The sequence below is a fragment of the Neltuma alba genome, unplaced genomic scaffold, assembly GCF_004799145.2.
Source record: "Neltuma alba isolate B1F8T4 unplaced genomic scaffold, ASM479914v2 tig00013507_pilon, whole genome shotgun sequence".
Classification (NCBI taxonomy): domain Eukaryota; kingdom Viridiplantae; phylum Streptophyta; class Magnoliopsida; order Fabales; family Fabaceae; genus Neltuma; species Neltuma alba.
This window is the reverse complement of record NW_021637730.1, coordinates 30,552-53,260: the sequence shown is the minus strand read 5'-3', so window position 1 is coordinate 53,260 and position 22,709 is coordinate 30,552. Positions and strand designations below refer to the sequence as shown.

General features: G+C 34.2%; 2 protein-coding genes across 4 annotated transcripts; both read right to left on the bottom strand.

Annotated features, from left to right (window-relative positions):
* Positions 1–3,523: 3,523 nt before the first annotated feature.
* Positions 3,524–16,331, bottom strand: LOC114737872 (uncharacterized). Its single transcript, XM_028925860.1, has 2 exons — positions 16,322–16,331; positions 3,524–4,186 (listed from the first exon to the last, which is right to left on the bottom strand). The coding sequence occupies exon 2, from the start codon at positions 4,153–4,155 to the stop codon at positions 3,775–3,777; it is 381 nt and encodes a 126-aa protein (XP_028781693.1). The 5' UTR covers positions 4,156–4,186; positions 16,322–16,331; the 3' UTR covers positions 3,524–3,774.
* Positions 8,107–21,275, bottom strand: LOC114737867 (transportin MOS14). 3 transcript variants are annotated; one of them, XM_028925849.1, is made up of 27 exons: positions 20,953–21,275; positions 20,480–20,557; positions 20,292–20,354; positions 20,017–20,064; positions 19,774–19,920; positions 18,920–19,051; positions 18,761–18,801; positions 17,902–17,993; positions 16,827–16,954; positions 16,429–16,504; positions 16,179–16,299; positions 15,997–16,096; positions 15,640–15,721; positions 14,306–14,388; positions 14,012–14,131; positions 13,452–13,503; positions 13,010–13,165; positions 12,186–12,309; positions 12,015–12,096; positions 11,847–11,935; positions 11,672–11,746; positions 11,502–11,556; positions 10,856–10,975; positions 9,927–10,019; positions 9,714–9,859; positions 8,836–9,013; positions 8,107–8,750 (listed from the first exon to the last, which is right to left on the bottom strand). In XM_028925849.1, exons 1-27 carry the CDS (start codon positions 21,073–21,075, stop codon positions 8,466–8,468), a joined length of 2,889 nt encoding a protein of 962 aa, XP_028781682.1. In that variant the 5' UTR covers positions 21,076–21,275; the 3' UTR covers positions 8,107–8,465. The 3 variants fall into 3 exon arrangements, with proteins under 3 accessions (XP_028781682.1, XP_028781684.1, XP_028781683.1); XM_028925851.1 differs by lacking the exons at positions 20,480–20,557; positions 20,953–21,275 and having other exon boundaries at positions 19,774–19,915; XM_028925850.1 differs by lacking the exons at positions 20,480–20,557; positions 20,953–21,275 and having other exon boundaries at positions 20,288–20,306.
* Between the last annotated feature and the right edge of the window lie 1,434 nt (positions 21,276–22,709).

Sequence of the window (22,709 nt, the reverse complement as noted above, 5' to 3'; positions counted from 1 at the left end):
ACAAGTAGAGCCGCAAGGTCAAAAAAAGAACAAGTAGAGTCGTGAGATTACCACAAGCCAATATCAATTTGTTAATTAAACAGTTATATAATCATATTGTTTTACACTGAACATACCAGAGTGTTATTTAAGCATTCTGAAGGGGTGAATAATAATTAAAAAAATTAACCTACCTATTGAAATCTGTCAATGTTGTTTCTTCCTCTCCATAAAGTGTTGTTTTTTTTTTCAAGACGAAAGATATATACTACTACTTCTTCTGGTTTTTGACTTAGTTAACTAACTTGAAAAGATTAAAAAAGCTAAATAAATTATTTAATTATAACATATGTTATATTATTTTTGTAAATATATTATTTATGTGTATTAATAAATTATGCCACCTCTAGTTCTTAATAATTTGGAAAGATTAGGGAAGATATTAACTTACTTGAAACTATTTATATTTATTATTTTTCTCCAAACTAATTTGCTTTATTTATAAATTGATATATAATCTAATGGTTCATATAAATATTTTAGAAAGATCATGTAACATATGCTATAATTAAAAAATTTAGTAATTTCATTAATTCTCCAAATTAGTTTAAAAAAATAATTATAAATACTTTAAATTTATTTATTTATATTTTTTAATTTTTTCAAATTAATTAATACCTCTGGTCCTAATTATAAAATCTCGTTTGTAATCCATAAATAATGTTTTATAATTAAGACAGAAGGTAGTAACTAAGTATTATATTAAAAATTAGAGTATTTAACTCCTTTATTATATTCATTCTCTCCCCCTACTTTTTTAGTTTGTTGGAATCTGCTCGAGATCATGGCTTCTTAGGGCTATTCTGGATGGGAAATTTCATTTTGGTAATAATATTCCATTTCAGTTGGAAAATGTAGTTAAATGTTTAGGATAGTATAAGTGATCAAGGGGTGGCAACTCATCACAAGAGGAAACTTCTCATAGAGTTCCATTACCATTAATAGATGGCTCCGCGGTTTCTTATGGGCGCAGGCATCATTGGTAAGTCAGTCTTATAATTCTTCATTATTTCGTTATTTGCATGTGGCATTTTTTTTCCTGGGTGTCCATTTTGTACGGGTTTTAGTTTAATGTTTCTATTCAATAGATGTGGTTGTTGGCAAGAGCTTACTAAATCCATTGTTTGGACTCAAATTTATTCCCTTTCATGCTTCGAACTATCAATATCTAGTGCTTTTGGCTTACGTGTAATGTATACAGCATGCGCCTCCAATCCATAACATATGTTCAAGGTTTAGACATATACAAATTAAACATATAGTTATTAGCTCATTAAAGATGTAAAAACATTGGAGCACTTTTATATATATTCTTATTAAAAGTTAAAAAGATCATTTTAAATGAAAGTCGGATCATTAATTCCATATAAGGGAAAAGTGAAATAAAAAAAGCACACTAGATGTTATTATTGAACTAGACTTATATTTTAGATCAAGACGGGCTAAAAAAAAAGGACCCATATTATTAACTTGGTAGGTGAACTAGGGTCTATTTTACTCATTATATTGGTCTATCTAAACCCTAAACTTCAAACCAGTAAAAGTTTATTTTGGCACCAGAAGCCTCAGCAATCAGTTGGAACAAAAAAAAAATTAATTGGATAATAAATGATATTTAGCGTGACTTTAAGAGTAATTGACTTTTTGCCAAAAAATCACTTTTAAAATTGAAGCAATTTTTCTTGGGTTTTTTTTTTTATATTTGAATATTTTGAAATTGATTTTTTGATATACCATGCAAATAAGTTTCTATCAAACTAATTTTTTTTTTTTTATAAAACCCCATATAGACATAAACTACATTGTACTAAATAACTTTTACTACAAATTTAGTTTGCAGAAGTTACCTAGGATAAAAGTTGCTTTGCTCAACATTAATCCAAAGAAGTCCCGGCAGCCTGGCTTTGTTTTCTAGAAGGAAATATGACGCTGGGCTTGTTTTTGGGCTTAAGCCCACGTCATTTGGGCCTCCGCACACTGCAAAACGCTTGAGTTACAAAGAGGGCTTGAAAATGTCCACGCTGTTTTTTATTGCCTTTTGTTTTACTAGAAGTTAGTTCTGGCTTGTTTCCACTCTTTCGAGCCTAGGCTTGTCTGGGTACTTAAAAAAATTGTCCATGTCTGTTTAAATAAATGTTTTTTGAATTTTTTTCCCATCTTAGTAAAATTTATACACCTAACTAAAGAAAGTATGATAAGCATATAGAAGACGGAAGTGAGTAAGATTGGCGAAAAAGAGAAGGAAGAAAAAGGAAAGACTGAACAACATTTTTTTTTATTTTTGGTTTTGACGTGAAGATTGAACAACTTTTAGATCATACTACCTCCGGTCCTAAATTATAAGAATTAGTTGACTAATTTAAGGAGATTAAAGAGATAAGTTAAGTTAGTTATTTGTAATAAATATGTGTTGTCTTTCCTAAAATAATCCCTGCTAATCAAGTATATTGGTTAGAACTATCATTATTAAAAGGACTAGTTTGAAAAAAAATACATAAATATAAGAGATAAAGTGGATTGAGATCTTATATAGAAGCAACTAAAGACGACATAAGGTGAGGTGGCATCATGATTCATGTGGTGATGTTACATTTGGGAAATTCAGAGAGAGAGAGAGAGAGAGAGAGATGATGTGAAAGATTTGGTTTGGTTGATGAGGAAGAAAACACATACAAATGTTTTAAAAGTCGAACCCAAGGGGAGGTGCTTATATGTTGTGCGTTTCACATTTAGTGGCTACAATAATATAAAACTCATTCATCCGAAAGCATAAATTCCCTCTGCCAAGATCACAAAAGGTCTCTCAACCAAAAGCCAAACCCTAAGTTAGCGTGTATGTAACCAAAGGTAAGCAATTCTTTTCATACTTTTCATAAATGCTAAATATCGTATCTCTGTCGGTTCCAAGTAGATAACTGAACTCACTCTAGCTAATTGTTAGTAAACGTTAGCTGACCAAAGTTATATGTATTCCCTCTACTCCTTTAATACTTTTTATAAGATTTCAGATTTTATAATATTTATGTCGGAGTATTTTGAACATTAAATGCATTTTTATCAGTTTTATCCCTAATTAATTGTGCTATCTTTTTCCCATATATTCATTTTCATCTTCTTTTTCCTCATAATCTCTCCCTCTCTTACTACACTCTTGTAAATAAGGACATATTTAAAAAAACTAAATAAATGTACTGTCTTATATATTTTAACTAATATTAACGGACTTTTTAAGTAGTGTGATTAATTCTTCGTACTCCATGCAAAATTCACAGGTGGGCATCTTGTTCGTTGTTATTTTATTTCTATGTTTTTGTTGGATTTTTTCATTTGATGAATTATCCTCTCTGATCTGTTGCAAAGCCGAAAAGGACATATGAAAAAGGAAAATTCCTTTCTCTTGGAAATTAAAGAACACTATCCAAATACTTGTCCATCCCGCAAGGAATAAAAGAAAGCAACATGAAAAGAAAAAAAAAAACGAAGAAAAAGAGAAAATTAAAGTATAGTTTGCCTTCAGATCAGATACAGCAAAATCATGAACTTGCTTTCCAACACAAAAATATTAAAAGATCAACTAGCTAAAGGTTTATTACATCTGGTTTATTTCAAATAAAAAAACATCTATATCATCCATCTCATACATGGTGTGTGTGTGTGCGTGTGTGAAATTAAAGACAGAGACGGTAAACTAAATAGCTAAGAACGTTACGTAGGTTTATGCAATCATGTTATGTCCTACAAACCACATCCTATCTGATTACGAATCTTCTTGATGTAATCAGAAGCCAAGCCGTCAACACACTCTTCTTTCTTCTCAATCTCATGCTGAATCACACGATGATGCGATATTTCATCTTGTTCGTTTCCGCCTCCTCCTCCTCCGGCGGCTGGCTTGATCACGTACGTTCGGTTCTGCCGGATCTGCGGTTCTTGCAACCTCCTGCCGCTTGATCCTCTGGACCGGCCGGCGGGCAGCACCACCAACGGCTCAATCTCACTCACCGTGTCTTCTTCTTCCTCCTCCTCCTTTGAAGAAGCCTTCACCGTGGTCCCACCGAGAGTCCTCTGGGCGAGAGAGAAAGACGAAATCCTGATGATGTTCGAGACAACTCTCATTGATTTCTCACACAGAGACCTATCAGTTCTGCTACTCTTGGACTTGTCTCTGCTATCCATGGCTCTGAAACAGATAATATAGATCTTTGTTGCAAACAGATGAAGCAAAGAGTCTATTTATAAGCATATAAATGTGTTTGTTTCGTATTTGTGGTTTCGTGTAAACCGAAACTAAAGATTATTATTGAAATATAGATATAGAGTGGCTAGGTTCCTTTAGATTCCTTTCTGGGACCGTTAAAATGAAGGTTCTCTTGCAAAGTTAGGACCAGCCCCACATATATATCATCCAGAGAATCTTTCTGCCTTGTTTCTTTGTAACGAGTGTGAAAACACGCGGCAGCTCTACGTATGGATGAACCCAAATAGTTCATCACTTCATAAGTTCTATACAAAGGATATTAAATTTCGGTTCATAAAGTAGATGATTACTCCACTGGTCCTATTCATAGGACATAGAGATAATGTATTTTTTGGTCCTATTAATACGGTACTAAGAAATTTTTTTTATACAGATGTATAATTTTACCCTTCATTTATTATTATGTTGACTTTATTTATATGATGTACAATGTATGTTAAATAGGAATAAAGTTGAAAAATTGTTGAATTTTAAATGAGAGTTAATGAGATTTAAGATTTTTCTTGATTTATATGGAACATGCTATAAGTAACTTATAAATAGGAGCAGAGGAGTATTTTGGTTGGTTCATCCGTATAACACGTGGCTGAGACGGATTATAACATTAATTAAGACTAGTATTTCATTTAGTAGATTAAATTTACATATATTTTCTTGCATGAATATGTTTAATTACACGCCATTTGCTTAACGAGGGCATCTTAGACTTTTGCATTGCAATGATTCTCACGCGTTGTTGGAGAATGGGGAGTGATGATGAAAGGGGCTCTACGGATTTCTTCATTATGCTTTAAGCTTTTATTTGGTTGGAGGGTTATTGAGGGGAGGAGAGGGGAGGAGAGCGTAGGGGATGAGATAAGTGCATTTGGTTGAAAAAAATAGAGAAGAGGGGAAGGAAGAAATTTGTCTTTTAGTGCTCCCTTCCAAATTTGGGGTTTTTTAGAGGAGAGAAAAATATTATACCTAATATTGACTAAACTACCCAATTAGCTTTTCAATATTCCAAGCTTGCCCCTCTTATTAGAAATCCTTTTCTCCCTTATTTCTCTTTTCAGCCAATATTATTATACTGTAAGGGAGGTTACTAACTTACCACTTAACTGTTTGAAAAGTCAAGGTCTTTGCCATCGTTAGTATGCCTGCATACTTATTTTATTAAGTTTCAAGTTCCAACTTTATTGTGTTGATATAATAGTGTAACATGGCTTATATTTTGCATAAATTGAAAACGAATAAGAAGAAAATACTCAAATTGAGAATAATTTTAATCAGTTTTTGAGAGTGAAACTAATAAAAATATCATGTATTGAGCAATTGAATTATTTTTCATATACATCAATTGATATATATATATATATCACAATGTGTGTGTATTGTAATTATATATCATGATGTGTGTGTATTATAATCTCAGATGAGTTGCAAACATGCATATATATTCATCTCAAATAGGCTACATACATGCATATATATATTAATATATACATATCATAGCGTGTGTGTATTATAATTATATAATATACACATATCATATATATATATTAATACACATGCATGTGTATTATAATTATAAAATTAATGAGATAGAATGTTAAACTTATCATATTTTCTAATTTTTTTAGTTTTATCATAATTTTTTTTATCACATGTAAGTGAGGTAATTGGTTTTTTTGAAATTGATAAATTAAGAAATAATAATTTTGATATAAGTATTGTAATAAAAGAATAAAGTAGTCTAGATATATAGATAAGAAATCTCCCTTCCTTTCCCCTCCCTTCCAACCAAACAAAACCCATAATCTTTCTCCCCTTCCTTCTCCCGTCCTTTAATTAACCTTCCCTCCTTTTTCTTGCGTTGATCCAAACAAAGCCTAATTTGACAGAAAATTACATTTAAAGATGCCATTCTTCAAAATTTTAGCTCGAGATTTTAAGATATTACAATTATTTTTAGAAACCAAACTATTCCTCCGATCTTAAATATGAGACTCATTTTATAGTACAATTTACATTATAAAATAGGTTTTGTATTTATGAGTGGAGGAGTAACGTTTTTGGAGAATATAAGTTTTAGAAGAATTATTCTGATTTCAAGAAAGTTAACCTTCACTAGAGTCATATAACAGTCCTAAATTATGATAGTAACTTTTCATCATTTAATAATGAACTTGATTCAGAGAAAAAATAATTATAGTGTTTTGGACTTCTTAATTTAGAATTCCTAATGTGGGAGGAGGAACAAGATTCTTCCTTGTTATTATTGTTCACAGTGCTTCTCTTTACTTTCGTAATCAATGAGATGAGAGGATCATATATTAATCCCTTTGTCCCTACTTCAGGAAGTGATTCCTCTGTCTCTTTCACTGCGTCTGTAAAGCTATGGAGGAGGCAAACTTTCGAGTCAAGCAACTTGGCTTCACTGGTTTCATATTTATATCACGTGTACTATATTGTTTCTGTCATATTAAAAGTTCCTAACTTACTACTACTTCCAGTCCTATGTACGTAAGAAATTTTTTTTAGTGTAATTTGTACTATAGAATAGATATTATATTTAAAACTATGAGTTTTTTTATAAAATAAATCTTATATTTAGTATCAGATGTAGTGTATTTTTTCAGTATATGTCTCCTCGTTACCTCTTTGAGACTCGACCGGGGGGAATAGTTTTGCCAACTTTAGCAGATCACTAGGATTAAAATGCTTTTGTTGATGGGAGGATTTAAACCATTCCTCACCCTCATGTTCCTTCATTCTTTTTAGCTTTTAGTTAACTTCCCAACCACCCATCATTCCTTTTTCCTTACCATAACATCTATTCAGTTTTTTAATGAGAATTTTTATTTTTCACTTAAATATGTAAGGCATGTATTTTTTTTCCTCAAACATACTCTTACTAATGAAAAGAACAAATAAAAAATGTAATAAATTAATTAAAAAAAGAATATATAAGGCATAAAATTAAAAAATATATATTAAACACCTAGACAAAAGTGAGTATTATAAAAAAAAAAAAAATCAAATCCCTCTAACCAAGTTTAGTTTTAAACCGGAGAAAGTAATAAAATATTTCTCTCAGAACATCAACAACATATGACACGACACACGGACGGACTAAAGGACCAACATCCACTTCCACCACTTCACCTAAAACACAAGCTGTTTTCTTGAGTAGTTAAATTGATTATTTCAGTCTTCACCTTCGTTCTTCTACTTTCCATAGTCATACAATTCAGATTAAACATGTGATCCAAAGTTATACTCCTTCTAATATATAACATAATTGTTAAATTAATTTTGATTTTAAATATAAAATCTATTTCACACATTAATTTTTCCCTAATTACTCCTATTAATATTCCTTCAACTATAATCAAATAAAAAATAATAATATTAAAACAGATAATTATAGTATTTAAAAAAAAACACGTCATATTTTTATAACTAACTTACTTATCTTTTTTAATCTAATCAAATTAATTAAATAAATTTTATATTAAAAACCGAAGGATTATTTCCAACCTTGAGTTTTGTGCAAAGGCACAAATCACGCTCTGATCAACAAATTAAACTTCCATTCCGTATGCTTCGAACTTTGGAAAAAAAATAAATTTAAATCAAATTCAATCTAGACACCTCAAACCGTGAAGAGAAAAACTTGAGGGAACGACTGAAAAAACAAATTTGTTTGTGGGCCTCCATTTGATTTTAAATACAGTCTAACATGGCACATGGACAGCGCAATTGTCAAAATATTCCAAATCAAATGAAATATTTTCGATTTAAAAAAATTGAAAGGGCAAAACGGAAAAAAAGAAAGATTCCTTAACCTTATCATTTTCCTCTTCTTTTTTCTTTTCTTTTCTTGTTTTCATTAAATTACACTTCTATACCATGTAACCTCAGCCCCCAAAAATGACAGCAAAGACAAATGACCACTCACCAATCCCACATCTCGAAAAGTAAAAGATACAACACCCCACATAATTTTTTCCAACCTACACATCTCATGAAGGGGGGCTCGAACTCTCCTAAAAAATTGGAGAAGGATAAGATCATGGATCAAATTATGAATATAACAATGGACAATACACAAACCGACCTAACCTAAACCACAAGACAAGGCCTAAGCAAAATGGCCCCCAAATCCAATGCCTTATCCATTCCTCTATGATGATGATACACGCACCAAATTCAACTCCAGCGGTCTCAAGGCATCTTGCACTATTTCCTGAACTGCTCTGTTTCTCCGACAAACATCCGAAAACTCTTCAATGAACACGTTCAGCCTACTGGTATCACCACCCGATGCTGCATCAGATAACGCTTCTAGGAATCTTGCCCGCTCCACATCAGTGACTGCCGTTGATGGAATTAATGAAACACACTCTTTCTCCCACCCCAGCGCTTGCATCCCATAGGCACGAGTTAAGGCTAGTAAGGGGTAAGATACCTAAGGAACGATGGGGTTAGGAAATATCCACAAGTCATGGCAAAGATATTTTAAGAAGAAAGTCAAAAAAGAATTGGTTAATTACCACTTCTACTCGAGATTTTGGAAGTGCTCCTGTTAATGAGGCAATCAAGATTCTCGTTATGGTGCCGCCTCGAGGAATAATTATGCTGTCTCTGATAGGTACAAATGGCTCGCCAACGGCGGAGTTTGCAAGATCAAAAATGTCAGCCAAAAAATGCAATATAGAATTGGAAGCCTCCCTGCAGAAGAGAGAAACAAGAAAAGGTGATGTCCACGCAACATCTGCATATTCATTGAATGCTCTCATATGGCATAAGTTTTCCAGAATTAGAACGATCTTTATATCAAAAATTACACACAGTTGTGGCTAAGTATATGTATAGAAAAGAATAAGAAACAGAAAAGCAAACAAATAAAGAAAAATCCAGTTTCTAAACCAAATGGAAGAAAATGCTTGCCATTGTTAACATCAAACAGTGGAAAACTTCCGGTCCTCAGGAAAACAATTTCAGTTAACCACATTTTCCTTCTCATGAAATCAAATGGGCCTCAAATTTTCAATCAGCTTCTTATCCTTGGGTAACTCTTATGACTTTTAAAATAGACAAGCATTGTAGTTTACTAATTTATAAACCTTTCCAGGAAGATCTATGCATTGAGAGTTTAGGCAGATGGCTATGGCTCATGCCTTGAGGTCAGGCCACACAATCAAACCAGAGAAAAAACGAAGTTCATAAGACGTTAAACTACACGTCTATTTGATGATTAAAATTTCAATTAGAAGTGATGGATGAATGATTTAAAATCTACATGATAGGGTTCGTATCCCAGTGATGCACAAACACTTGAGCCACGCACAAACCCGAAGGAAGAATGGAGGATGCATGAGAATGGGCAAGTTATAATGTTTTGTGTGCACGCCTGTGTGAGAGAGTATACCTGTGCTGTACTGTGATCCCAATCATGGAGCAATCAACTAATGAAGGAAAAACGGAGGAGGGAATAAAGAGTTGAGGACAATAACGCATACACCTTGAGGCCAACAGAAAGCAATCATCTGCTATATCTGGCCGGGCTGTGAATTCCTGCAGCAGGAATTAAAAATCAATCACATTATATAATTAAAACAGAAAGAATTCACTTGAATCGCACCTGAATATTTGTGAGAAGGCGAGTTGTGTGCTGGAAGAGTGCCTCAATCAAATTCTTAAGGTAGTCAGCACAAGATGGATCAGAACCAAATATCTGAAATGGAAAGAGCGTCAATAACCAAAATTAAAGCAAACTAGTTCATTGATCATACCATGTATATGAAGAATAATCATCTGCAAATATAGTCAATTGGAAATAAAATTTTTTGACAAATAGGCTATCGACGAATTACTACAATAATCATTGACACCATAAAAAAGGCAATTAGCAGAAACCAGTAAGAGGCCATAAAAGCAACCCTAGTAAAGATCAATACACAATATCCTGAAATGCCAAATATAGCTAATAACTGTTACAATAGTTTGAAACAGCAGCCCATCAAAAAACTCTGAAACAGCTAGGATAAATTAAGCATTTTTATTGCCAGTGGACTGCACTTGTATTATTTGTATTACCAAAGAATTATAACTATCAATAGAAACACAAGATGCATGGCTAGAAAAGTTAGTTGCACCATTTAGATTAATCTTCTTTCTTTACATTAACAACAATTACTTTTTTCAAGCCCCCCGAACTCTTGGCCATACCTCCGGCCTCTGCAACAAAACCAACAGTGTCCAAAACAACAAAACTCAAGATTCTGCGGTTATACAAAATGTATTCCTTGAAAGTGGAGAAATTAATGCCTTATTTTATAATTTTAAGAATCATTAAATTCCACATCAATTTACTAACACTTGCTGAGCATTGGCAATCCACACTTGTGCTCAGTCATCACATTTCATATATAAAGATTACGAGTGAATGCGAATGTTTCATTTAAATGTTTTTACCCACCACCAACTGAACAAGGGCAATCCACAGTACTACGCAATGATATTTTATAGATTAGGAATGTGGATAAAATTTCAAAGCTATGATATGCATACCTTTATAACTTCACTGGAGAGATAAAGAAAGCATGGTTGGTGGTGCTGCATATATAGACTCTGAATCTCTTCTAGCATTGCACCAATTGTGAGCCCCATGAACCTTCCAGAAGTTCTCACCTAAAAACATGTACACTCATTGTGACCAGCTGTAAATCTTTTTATGTTGGGTTATTGGAGACTTCAAGACCCAATAATATCTCCCGATAGAAGATTGCGAGAGAGCATTCAATAAAACAAACAAATCTTTTCAACGTTGACAAGGCATAGAACCAGAGTTGATCTTGTACAGATTCTTTAGGAGGAAGAAACCACCTGAGAACTGACATTGAATTTCATAAATCTGAATCATTGACAAGGCTTACAAGCAACAAAACGAAATTCAGTTTCTCATCTTCTTAGGAAAAATACACAAACCCTCTCAGCCACAGCAAGTTGCCACCTTAAAAAAACGTTTGAACTAAAGCACAATACAATATGCAAAGAGGGTTGAAAGCCGTAAACACAATTGTTTCAGAATTGAGACAATGGTAAAATGAGTGCCTCATTTAGCTGTTTGACTAAACAATTTACGCCATGCCATTATTGAAAATTCTATTGACATTGAGCAAAATCAAATATAGATAGAGAAAATAATTTAGCTTACAGCATATTTACAAGCTCGGCAAAGAGATTCCATCGTTCGCATGTCCCAAGCACGACTACATCCAGAACATTTCAAAAATGTCAGAAAAAACAGCACATTTTGCGTGCGCGTGTGTGAGAGAGAGAGAGAGGGGGTGTTATCTTCTTAAGAAACATTTCAAGAATACTCACAGATCAAAAATAGCTTTAAAAATTGGCCAGAGCCTCTGGATAGCATCTGCCACTGCTTGAGGATGATTTACATATCTAAAAACAGATACAGTTATATGTTCAAGACTTCGTAACCCTAAAATAAATACAGGCAGGCATGTGCCAGGAGCTAAATAAGGGGATCAAAATTTGCTACCTAAATATATAAGCAAATCGATCAATGTGAATAGTTAACTGGCGAGAAGGTCTTTTACTCAAGATCTCTGGACCTTGATTAATAGCTTCCTGATAGAGCACAATGCCGAATACAGGATTATTGATCGAGAAATTAAGAATTAAAGAATTCCAGAGAACAGATACTAACCTGTAAGGGATATATGACGGGTAGGCACAGTGCCTCAAGAGCTCTCTTAGCATCATCTGGAGGAAGTTCAGTAATAACCATACTGCACAAACGTTTATTAAGTTGGTAACTCGCTCGCTCAAAAGAAAGCCAAAAACAACACTCTTTTGCCAAAGGTTTCAAGCAATTTACCTTAAGGCTTCAACCAAATGTAGTGAGTCCTCAGCAGGTACTTTAAAACTATCTTCTCCATTAACCGTCTTATTGTAGATGTGGAACAGACCATCCAAGCATCCACATAGCTTCTTTCGGCAGTCTGAAATAAGTTCAGTTAATATTTTCCCAGCTAACAAAGTTTTAAGAAGACAACGAGGCAGTGAGTGTCTTTCACAAAAACTAAATGCATTTGCCAGAACCACTGCAGATGCATCAAGTTTAAAGCAATAGCTCTATCAACAATAAAATATTATTTTCTAAAGGTCACAAAACGTTTTTTCTTTTGTCCTTTAGAAAAATACAGGCAGGATTTTCTTTTCATTAGAAAAGCATATCCTACTATGTAATGCGATAACCTTCTAAGTTGTCTCCATAGCCCAACCAATGTTTGCCATAGTGTCAGTGACAGGTCACATTGAAATTTGAAAATAGGATTTCATTAAAATGATTTATTTCACATTGAAATTCTACTACACTCCACAACACCAGAAATTGTTTTTCATTCACCATCTTTTACAGGTCATGTTTTATGAAAACAAATGAAGCTCAAACAAGTTTCATCCCTTAAAAAGAGAAAATAAATATATTCGCCAAAGTACAAATAAGCCCCTGTCAAATGCAGCCCATAAAATTACAATGCCAAGCTTCATGATCTAAAACACAAGCTTCAGAAAGATGAATTGTTATCACTTGTTCATCCACATTAGAACCTAAAGCTGGAATTCACCAAGGATTTTCATCAATGTTTCAAGGAGCAAACAAAAAGTGCACAAATATACTCAAACAAGAGTTAATCATACCATCACAGATGTGTCTAAATGCCAGAGCGGCGGCGGCTGCACAATCCTCAGATGTACCCATGCCATTCATTAAGATATCTAGAACTGAAGGCAGTAAAGATGACCCACAGGATGCAGAATCAAGCCATTTTGAATAAGCACCAGTAGTTAAGCACACTGAAAATATGCCCACAAGAAAACATGAATTAGGGTCAGCAGAGTTCAAACTTATAACAGAATGCACAACCTTAATAAAGCATACAATTACAGACTACGGAATAAGCAATAAGGTGAACTTCCTTACAGGCAGACAATCAACATTATCATCCTAAGGTCACTTTCTAGTTTCCCCAGTTCCCAAGAAGGTGAAAAAAACCAACCATCAAATAGGGCAATTTTTGGAGGAGTGAAGAAAATAGCTTGCGATAGGTATGAAGAGATAATGACTAAAGTAGTATATTACCTGTCTGAAGTAGCTGGGGTTGATGAGGAAGTTTTGGAAGTAAAGCCATGATCTATGTCAAGAGAAAACAAGGAAATTAAGTATACATTATGAATTTTACAGGGACTTGCAAAAAATAAAGTTTCAACAAATGAAGGAACTTCACAAATTAAACATCAACATTTTCACAAATCAAATAACGAACACATATTTACCACATGAAGGCAGTGGTATAATATCTGCATAGCAGACAATAAATATTGCTGGGACCAAGAAGTCCCAAGAAAGAAATTTAATTATTAAAAAGTCCCAATAACAAGTGACTAGCCTGAACCTGTTGTCATTTCTTATTTTGAAACTTATTATTGCTTACTCTTCACTTGTTGATGGGCTTTAGGGTAATTAAATCCCATCCTTGGGACTTGATTGTAATTCTCCCTAAATTGTTCTCTCATATCAGAAATCAAAGTTGAAAAACTATGAGAGGATTAGCAGCATATCAAACATGTTGCAGATCATGTATAACTGTATAACAAAGTTAAACCTAATCATCACTCAAAAGAAGTTAAACCTAATCATACCTGAGGCATTACTTCTGACTCAACAACCGACACATAGTTTGATATTGCACGAATACAAAACAAAGTAGCCTCTGCTGAACGCCATTCTTTGTGTTCATCATTGCCATGGCCAGATACAGCCTTAAAATAGGGGATTTCAGAAATTATATTCACATTACTAAGACGATAGTACATAAAAGATACCAAAAAGTATAAACAAATTTGAAGTTTCAGCTTGTAAATTGTATTCACTATTGGAAGACATATAATCAGAGAAAGCATATCATATTCAAACCAACCAAGAATGTGATGCACCTCAAATAGTTTCATATATAGAATTTTAAGCGTTGCATCGCCACCTAGAACTGACGCTGCATCTGTTAAGACATCTGCAACAGCTGATAACAAAAAATTTCAGTAAGCCAGGTAGAATTACTGAGTTTTGGGCTGAGATAAAAAAGTATAAATGTAGCAATGTTTAAACGAAAATTTAGCTACAAGTAAAAAACATAAGTTGGAGAATATGGCGCAATTCAGGGAACAGAGGAGAGAAAGCCCCTGCCCCTAAAATAACACAGCTCCCAAATGAGATTAATCACTACATCAAATAGCCGCAAAGACAGCAAAATCAAATGATGAATGGCAAAATGCACAGTAAAAGAAACTCAGTATGCACCAAGATTACTTTTTTTTAAAAAAAAATTTCTCACATTATCAAATCATATGGTAAAATTGCTTTCTTTCTTTCTTTTCTCTTTTGAGAACAATTTGCCATCCAGTACTACTATCTAATTCAGATTCTACTGTTGGGTCCTAAAACGGGGCTTAGCCATTGTGATTTTATTCACTCACAAGATTCTGACTATGGAGTCTCGTCCACTTAATCTAACTGCCGTTAGTAAATTGCTAGTTTTCTACAAGAGCTAAGCTTCACATCTTGATCTTTGATTAAACTAAATAAATATTTTTTTTAAAAATGGAGCAAAAACCTACAAGCACCACTCACGAAAACATTGGACATTTCATAAGGAAAGGTAGGTAAAGGCAAGATTTTTTGCAATGTCTATGATGGTCACTGTTATCATTGATCAACAATGTATGTTCCTTCCTATTACTATCTCCAGTTCTAGATATAGGAGCCTGAGATGGGGTTTGCTTTGATCCTAAATATAAGACCCTAATCCACTGTCTCCCATGTTGATAACTTTTCCCCCCACAATATCCCTACAGATTGCATACAGCACGAATGTTTTCATCAAGGGGTAGTTACAATGTACAGTATTAGAACGGATATTCTAGAAAAATCAACAAACATTTGTTACAAATAACTAAACTAATTTTCTTAACATCTATGAATTAGTTATCTAGTTTTTATATTACGAATTGGAAAGAGTATCTTTTATAGGGTAGAAGGGTTATTTTCCATCGACAAAATAACTCTCTCATTCCATTTCTTTTTCCATTCCTATCTCTATTTGTGACCTGAATTCCAAGAGCAAGGAATTCCACAACTTCCCTAGAATGTATTGGTTTAGAATATTTTGACGGTGAATAACATTTGCACCTTAACATGACCCGGTTTGAGTACAAATGATACATGAGAATTGAGAAGAAAATTAAACAAAAGTATTACAACCCTAACCCATTACCATATCTGGTCTGCTTAAATTCTTTAAGATCCTCATATGAAAGGTCCTGATAATCTTCAGGATACTGAACTCGGAAGCTAACCTGTAAAACCAACTCAACCCAACTTATGAGAACTGAAACTAACAGCAATAGCATACAGTCATGTGGAAATGAGTGGCCAAGAGAAGTTGGCATATGTAACACGCCTCTCAACCTTAAGGTAGCGAACAATTCTACAGCCAGTCCCAACTGTCATAGTTCTAGACACTTTATAATTGAATTACAAGGCTACCATGCTTGAGGACTTGAAACCATGCATAGTAGTTGAATGGGTGTACAATAAATTTGAAAGCAAGGTTCAATCCTGAATGACTCACCAATGAGACAAGTGACTCATATGCAGGACGGAAAACCTGCAGCCTCCTCTTTCTCTCAACTTCAATAGATGCGTCATTACCATAAGATATATAGGATTCCCTGTCAGATTATGTAACAATCGTATTTAGAATATAGCTCCAGAAAAACCCAATAGATTCAGTACCTTTTGGGGAAAAATCACCTTTTGGTCAAGTTCAACTGAAGACTGTGCCAAAAGTTAAAAGTCATGGAGGCAATATCATATTCAGGATGTGAAGCAACTTCCAATAACGCATGCACAATCAACATTGAGTCATCTGAACCTGCATAGGTAGTTCGCCAGACTTTTAGAGCAAAAAAGCAACTTGACAGAGCTTCAAAGTGGTTTACACCACGGAAGATAAGCAGATATAAGGAGGATAACCTATGTAGAGTACGTATTTAGCACATACCAGTTGCGATCAGTTCAACATATGAATCACCCATGTCAGCAAACAACCTAGCTATTGCCTTCACATCTTCCTCATCCTGAAAGCAGATAAAACAAACCATAAATTAGTAGTCATCATTAATAAACCACACCAAGCACTTGTTCTCAAATAACGAATTTTTTGTTTGTGTGAATTTAAAATTAGGATGTTGGTAACATATAAAACATAAATGAGGCATTTTTATGACCATATAAAATGGAAAAGAAAATGATTACATCAAACGGGAGGATATCTGTGCTTAGTGAAAAAACACAGCACGATTATGAAGTAAGATTGCCATAATTGAATTTTTGATCCAATCAAGAAGAGAATCAACCATGTGTCAGAGTAAGTAGAATGAGAAATTCATAACTGTATACCTTTGAAGAGTCACTAAGTTGCGTCTTGAGACTCATAACCTGAGGCACAATCACTTGAATTAAAGGCAAGTGTGCAGAAACACCACCAAAGTTTCCTGCTGCTGTGTAGTGTATCAATTCAGAAATAACTGCAAAGAGAAAGAAAAGTATTACTCTACAAATAAGTGTAACTCACCTAAAATTCGGCCCTTAATACAAAAATAAATAAATATCCCTTAAAAAAAATCCACCACTGGTTATCCTGAGTTAGCATAAAGTGCACATACAGGGCAAAGAAGCTACAGCCAGAGGAAAGGAAAGCACTTTGGATATCAAGGCAATATATCTATGACAGCTTCAGCATAATGCTGTTTTCTGACGCAATGTTGACCACATACAAGAATTTTGAAAGCTATCCCTGAACCCAACTTGTCAAGGATTATTACTGATTAAGGATATTTCACCATAGACACCACAATACTAACTAGATATGATTTCTATATAGTCCTTTTCCATATGGAAAAACTATACTGTAAAGCATTCACGGTCCTATGACCCAAATTTTTGGCTTAATCTTATATGGAATCTTTTTTTAGGTAAAATCATGGTGGCGTCTCAATCCAGCAGAGAAAGATTCAAGACTATCGGTTTATGATTGTTAATGTTAGAACCAATGTCCTTCTCAATTACAAAGTAAGAAAAAAACTATGACATCAATGTCGAGGGCTGAACTTCTCTTTACCTGTGTTTGCATGCTAAGCTATGTTACTTACGACAATGGTGAATTATTTAATTACTTGAAAGTTATTCTTTTGTAAATACTTTAATGTTAGTATGATTGAACAATGCATTCTACAGACTACTGATTTTTTGTACCCCTTAAGCATGACAATTATGGTTTTTTATGAACAAATTACACAGCAATCAACAAATAAAATGATGACTAATTTTTTTCCAATAGTTCAAGAATGTTATAATCCTCCATTGGTCCTACAATTTGTTGCTTGTAGATTCTTTACTCCACAACAAAAAGCATACATATCTTGAAGGAAAAAAAATAGAACTATCAACATTTAGCTGCTTCAAGCTGTAATACCATTAACAGATGCCTCTGAGAGTAACTCAGAATTCAAGCTTGACAATGCAGTGAGAACTAATGGATGAGAACAAAGAACAGATCCAGGAATCCTGAAAATGAAAAATAAGTATATTAAAGACCAATAAAAATAAAAAATAAAAAATATTTGCCCAAGAGAATGAAAGAACAGGAACCTCAGGAACAGGTTTAGTCCAGAAAACAAAATCCACCATATTTTCATAGAGGAAACAAAAGATGCGGCAAAATCCTAAGCTTACTGGGTCTATTTGCAAAAACATGACAATGAAGCCTAATGCATCAAAATCTTGCATTCTCAAATAAATCCCCCAACTAGGTGTTTTCTGGAACATTTATCTATGAAAAACATACAGATCAACTATTTGGTTGTTTTCGAACAAACTCCCATATAAACCAATATTAAATGGCCACAAGCAAAAAGATGCCAAATTTTGTCCTTACTTACAGTACAGTGCAACAGTTTCTGTCTAAGATAAAATACTTATGCCCCCAAAAAATATTCCTATAAAGCTTAAGTCCTTGCCAGAGGTCATTCATGTAACATTAATAGAAGCTTGTGCTCATCCACAATACAATTTTAAGAGCCTCTCAGGCTTAAATGATTGTTGCACAATAACCATAAGAATGAAAAATATAACAGTGCCATGTATGCGACACAAACATCATATGTTAGGCCCAGCTGTTGTCGTTCAGTTAGAAGAAATTAAGAACGGGAAAAAAAAAGAAAAAAAAAAGCACTTTGATTACGGCTAAACAAGTGATGTCTGAAATATTCAAATTTTAGTTATGCAAATATATTCTAGATTCAAGTACGAGCCTTTACAAAAGAAAGCCATACCCATGCTTTAGGCGAAGCCAAGAGGCAAATGCTTCAAGAACCTGACATGTTAACATGATGATAAGACCACTTAATAAAAACTTCAAGCCCAATATATCTCATAACAACCGCACAACTGCACAAGGGAAAGTAAATGAATAAATAAAATTCACCACCCACCTGCTCCTTAAGTTCAGAAATATTTAAACAAGCGGTCAAAATACTAAGAGCAACCTCCATTTGAGATGTAAGCTCCTTTTCAAATTGGCGGCGCCTTTCTGGGCGAGCTGCTATCTTGTAGTTAAATACCTCCTAAAAATAGAAGACAAAATACGTAAAAGACATACATGCAACCAAAAGCTATAATTAATAAACTTACTTTAATTCAAATATTTGTTTACATTTGCAAATAGAATTATCTATAACTTGTATGACGTAAAGAACCACATTTTCCCCCTATCCGACATTACAATGTAGATTGGCTTCTTGGCATCTTGCTGAGAATGTTGAAAAAGAGTGTACGGCAGTAATGAATAAAGATAACAGTTCATGCAGACGTGACAATTCAGTATTATAGAGCTTAATCATCTAAAATTTTGACAGCTGTCCTACTAATATGATAAAGAGATCAGAAATAAATTTCCACGCATTGACTTCCGTACCTCTGGAAAAACTGTTAGTAACACCAAGGTAATATAGTCATATACAGTCGCGACAATTCACTCCTTTAGAGCTTAATCATCAAAAAGTTTGGTAGTTGTCCGAATAAAAAGGCAAAAAGATCATAAATAGATTTCATCAAAAAGTTTGGTAGCTGTCCCAATAACAAGGCAAAAGGATCATAAATATATTTCCCCGCATTAGCTTTTATACCTCCGACAAAACTGCTAGAAACTCCAAGGTAATTTAGCAACGTACAGTTACGACAATTCAGTCCTTTTTAGCTTAATAACCCAACATATTGACATTAGTTCGTGTCTCACTAACAATATGAAAAAGATCACATATAGATTTCCTCATGTTAGCTTTCACACCTCTGGCAAAACTGTAAGTAACTCCAAGAATCCCGGTATAAACTCTGGATGGGAATTCATCTCATCCCTAAGCCATTTCACTATACCACCGTCCCCCCAATCTTCTGCAGGAACATGCACAGCCAGAGCAGCCACTGCAATGCTAATCTATACATGAACACATTTTAGAACAATAAAATAGGCATATTATGCTTTCATTTATTAACAACATACATAACAGTGCAACGAACCCCTGCATGATACCTGTGTTCTGACTTTGGGAGGGCCTTTGTGGAATTTTTTCAGCAATGTCTGTATTTCAGAAAACCAAATAAGCGATTTTGTTACATCTAATTTGTGGAATCATTTAGCTGAGAACCTTTATGATCAAGTTGTAAAGTTTTATTCCTATTTTAAACATATGAGCGGGACAAACTATTATTGCATTCTCCCCAGTATTGGGTAAGATTACATCCTAACTACATACAAATGCTCCCTGAGCAAATCAGGGAAACAGATGTAGAGAGATACTCACTCACATTTAAGGAGTCACGTAGTGGCCGGAAAGCTTCAGAGGGAAGCTCTTCAAAGTCTCGTTGTACCTGGGTAAACACCCAAAAATAAGATTCACTCAAAAAACCCAAAATAAGAAATTTAAAAACCTTGTGAACCAATAGTTCACAGGCCGATATCAGCATTTAACGAGCTCCCCAAAATGTGAAATCACCTTGCTTCTGAGAGTCTGAGAACAAAAAATCAAAGTTTCTAGATTGCTGGTAGCATCGTGAAGTAGATTATCAGCGACCTACAGAACAGAAAAACAAAGCGGTGAAAATATGTACCGTACACGAGCAATCTGCTTAAAATCGTTTCATCACCAGAAACAAGTGTTTCTTTCTGCACTGAATTATTGAGCTCGTAGCTCAAAAGAGAGTTCCCACTTTCAATTACTCTCCATAGTATCCAATAAGGACAAAACCTGAAACAGTCGCCAAGCACTACTCGAATGACTTGCAGTGAAGTTCACAATTACAACACCATCAGACGCCAATGGCAGTCATCAAAACAATCACCCAGCGATTATCAGCACCGAATAATCAAAACAATCCTCTTGCCGCGACAAAAAATCAATAAAAGCAAAATTGGAAACCAGTTTATTCGAATCCAAACAAAAGGGACGAGATTAAAGGCAGAAACTACCTGCCACGCATCTAAAGTTCTCTGAAAATCTTGGAGGAACCGATCGGCTTGCATGCGCACTGTATCATCAGGGTGATGGTACAGTGCATTTAGGGCTTCTTTCACAGTATTCTGAAGCTCCATGCTCGAATCGCATCAAACTACACCGATGAATGGATAGAAGACGGAAGCGAAGCTCAAAATTGGAAATCCTCGTTCCTCTGAGATTCACTATACTCTGATTTATCTCTCTGTTGGTTGGATGTGGCTGATCAGAAGTGTTTTAAAATTCAAGTGTGGGCCTTTGCGGGGGTTTCAGAGTCCCAGGTTTATCGGTGGAAGGACGAAAGGGGTTTTTGGCGCCCGGCGTGCCGAGGGTTGAGTGTTTAATGGCGTTGATGAGGGGAGAGAAACGGTGGCCGTCCGATCATTTGACGCTTACCTTCCCGGTCGCGGTATATGACTTTGAAGCATGAGAAACGTTGGATCTGGAACACGTGGCATACGATCAATATAATGGGAACCTGGGCCCACTATCCAGGTCATCGGTGTGGTGATCCTCGTTGGACTGGTGCGTCCGATCTCCGAGTCGTTTTTTTTTTTTAAAAAAAAAGAAGCTTTTCTTGGAGTTTTTTTTTTGGGAAAAAGATTCAAAATATCTTTGTTGCGTTTCGTGAATTTGCAATCGATAAGGAGGTATTTTGCCTTCTTTTAAAGTATTTGGATGAAAACTAAATTATAATTTTAAAAATGATTTTAGAATATACGAAATAAATATGTAAACATTTTATTACGATTTACGAAAAAATACTTTTTAGAAGTGTTTCTCATACTATTCAAACACCCTTTTGCTACTTGGTAACAGATTAAAAATCACGTGTTTACTATTTACGCTTCTTCTGTTAGCAGAATGAACGCGGAGAAAGAAAATGAATAGGGACAAAACTCGAGTTAAATTTTTTTATGATCATCAAAATTTAAATTTATTTTAGTAAAATTGAGTAAAAGACTCTTTTCAAGAGAAACCATGAGAACGATATCCTTTTCGCGGTTGAGCATGGGTAAGAAGAGGTTGACAAAAATTCAAAAATATGTTTTGTGTTTGGTTCCTATTTCACTGAGTGAGTACCTAGAAATAATCAACTTCAGACACTAATTAATACCAGTATTTTCGGAAAGTAGCATTCTTTTTTTTTTTTTGAGCAAAACGGAAAGTAGCATTCAGGGTAACAATCTTAAGCAGATATCATGAAGAATGGACGCCTGGGCTAGATATTCTATTTTTCCATGATATAATTAAGAGGAATGGAAAAATGACCAACTTATGCGTAAGAGAGAGGTTGATAAGAATTCCGAGCCTTGAAGAGGCTCGCAAACTATGCCTAATAGGACTGGATGCCTTTTGTCACTTTGGTTAACTTTAATACTCTTTTAGTCTTAAATATAAGATTTTTATACATACTAGTACAAAGATTTTATATTTAGAATCATAAAAAACATAAGAAAGCTTACTTTTTGTGTTTTCTTATTTTTGCATTAATGCTCATTTTTGTATTTTGTTTTTAATTGTTATTTAAATTGGGTTCTTTTGTATATTTTGCAATCCAGGACTTTGACTCACTAAACTCAGTAAAAAAAAAAAAGTAGCAAGTTTACCGTGATTAATTGAACCACTTGCGAGTTCAATACGAGTTTAAAACTAGGTTCATACTACTTTGTAAGTTAAAAATATCGAACCACTTGCGAGTTCAATACGAGTTTAAAACTAGGTTAATACT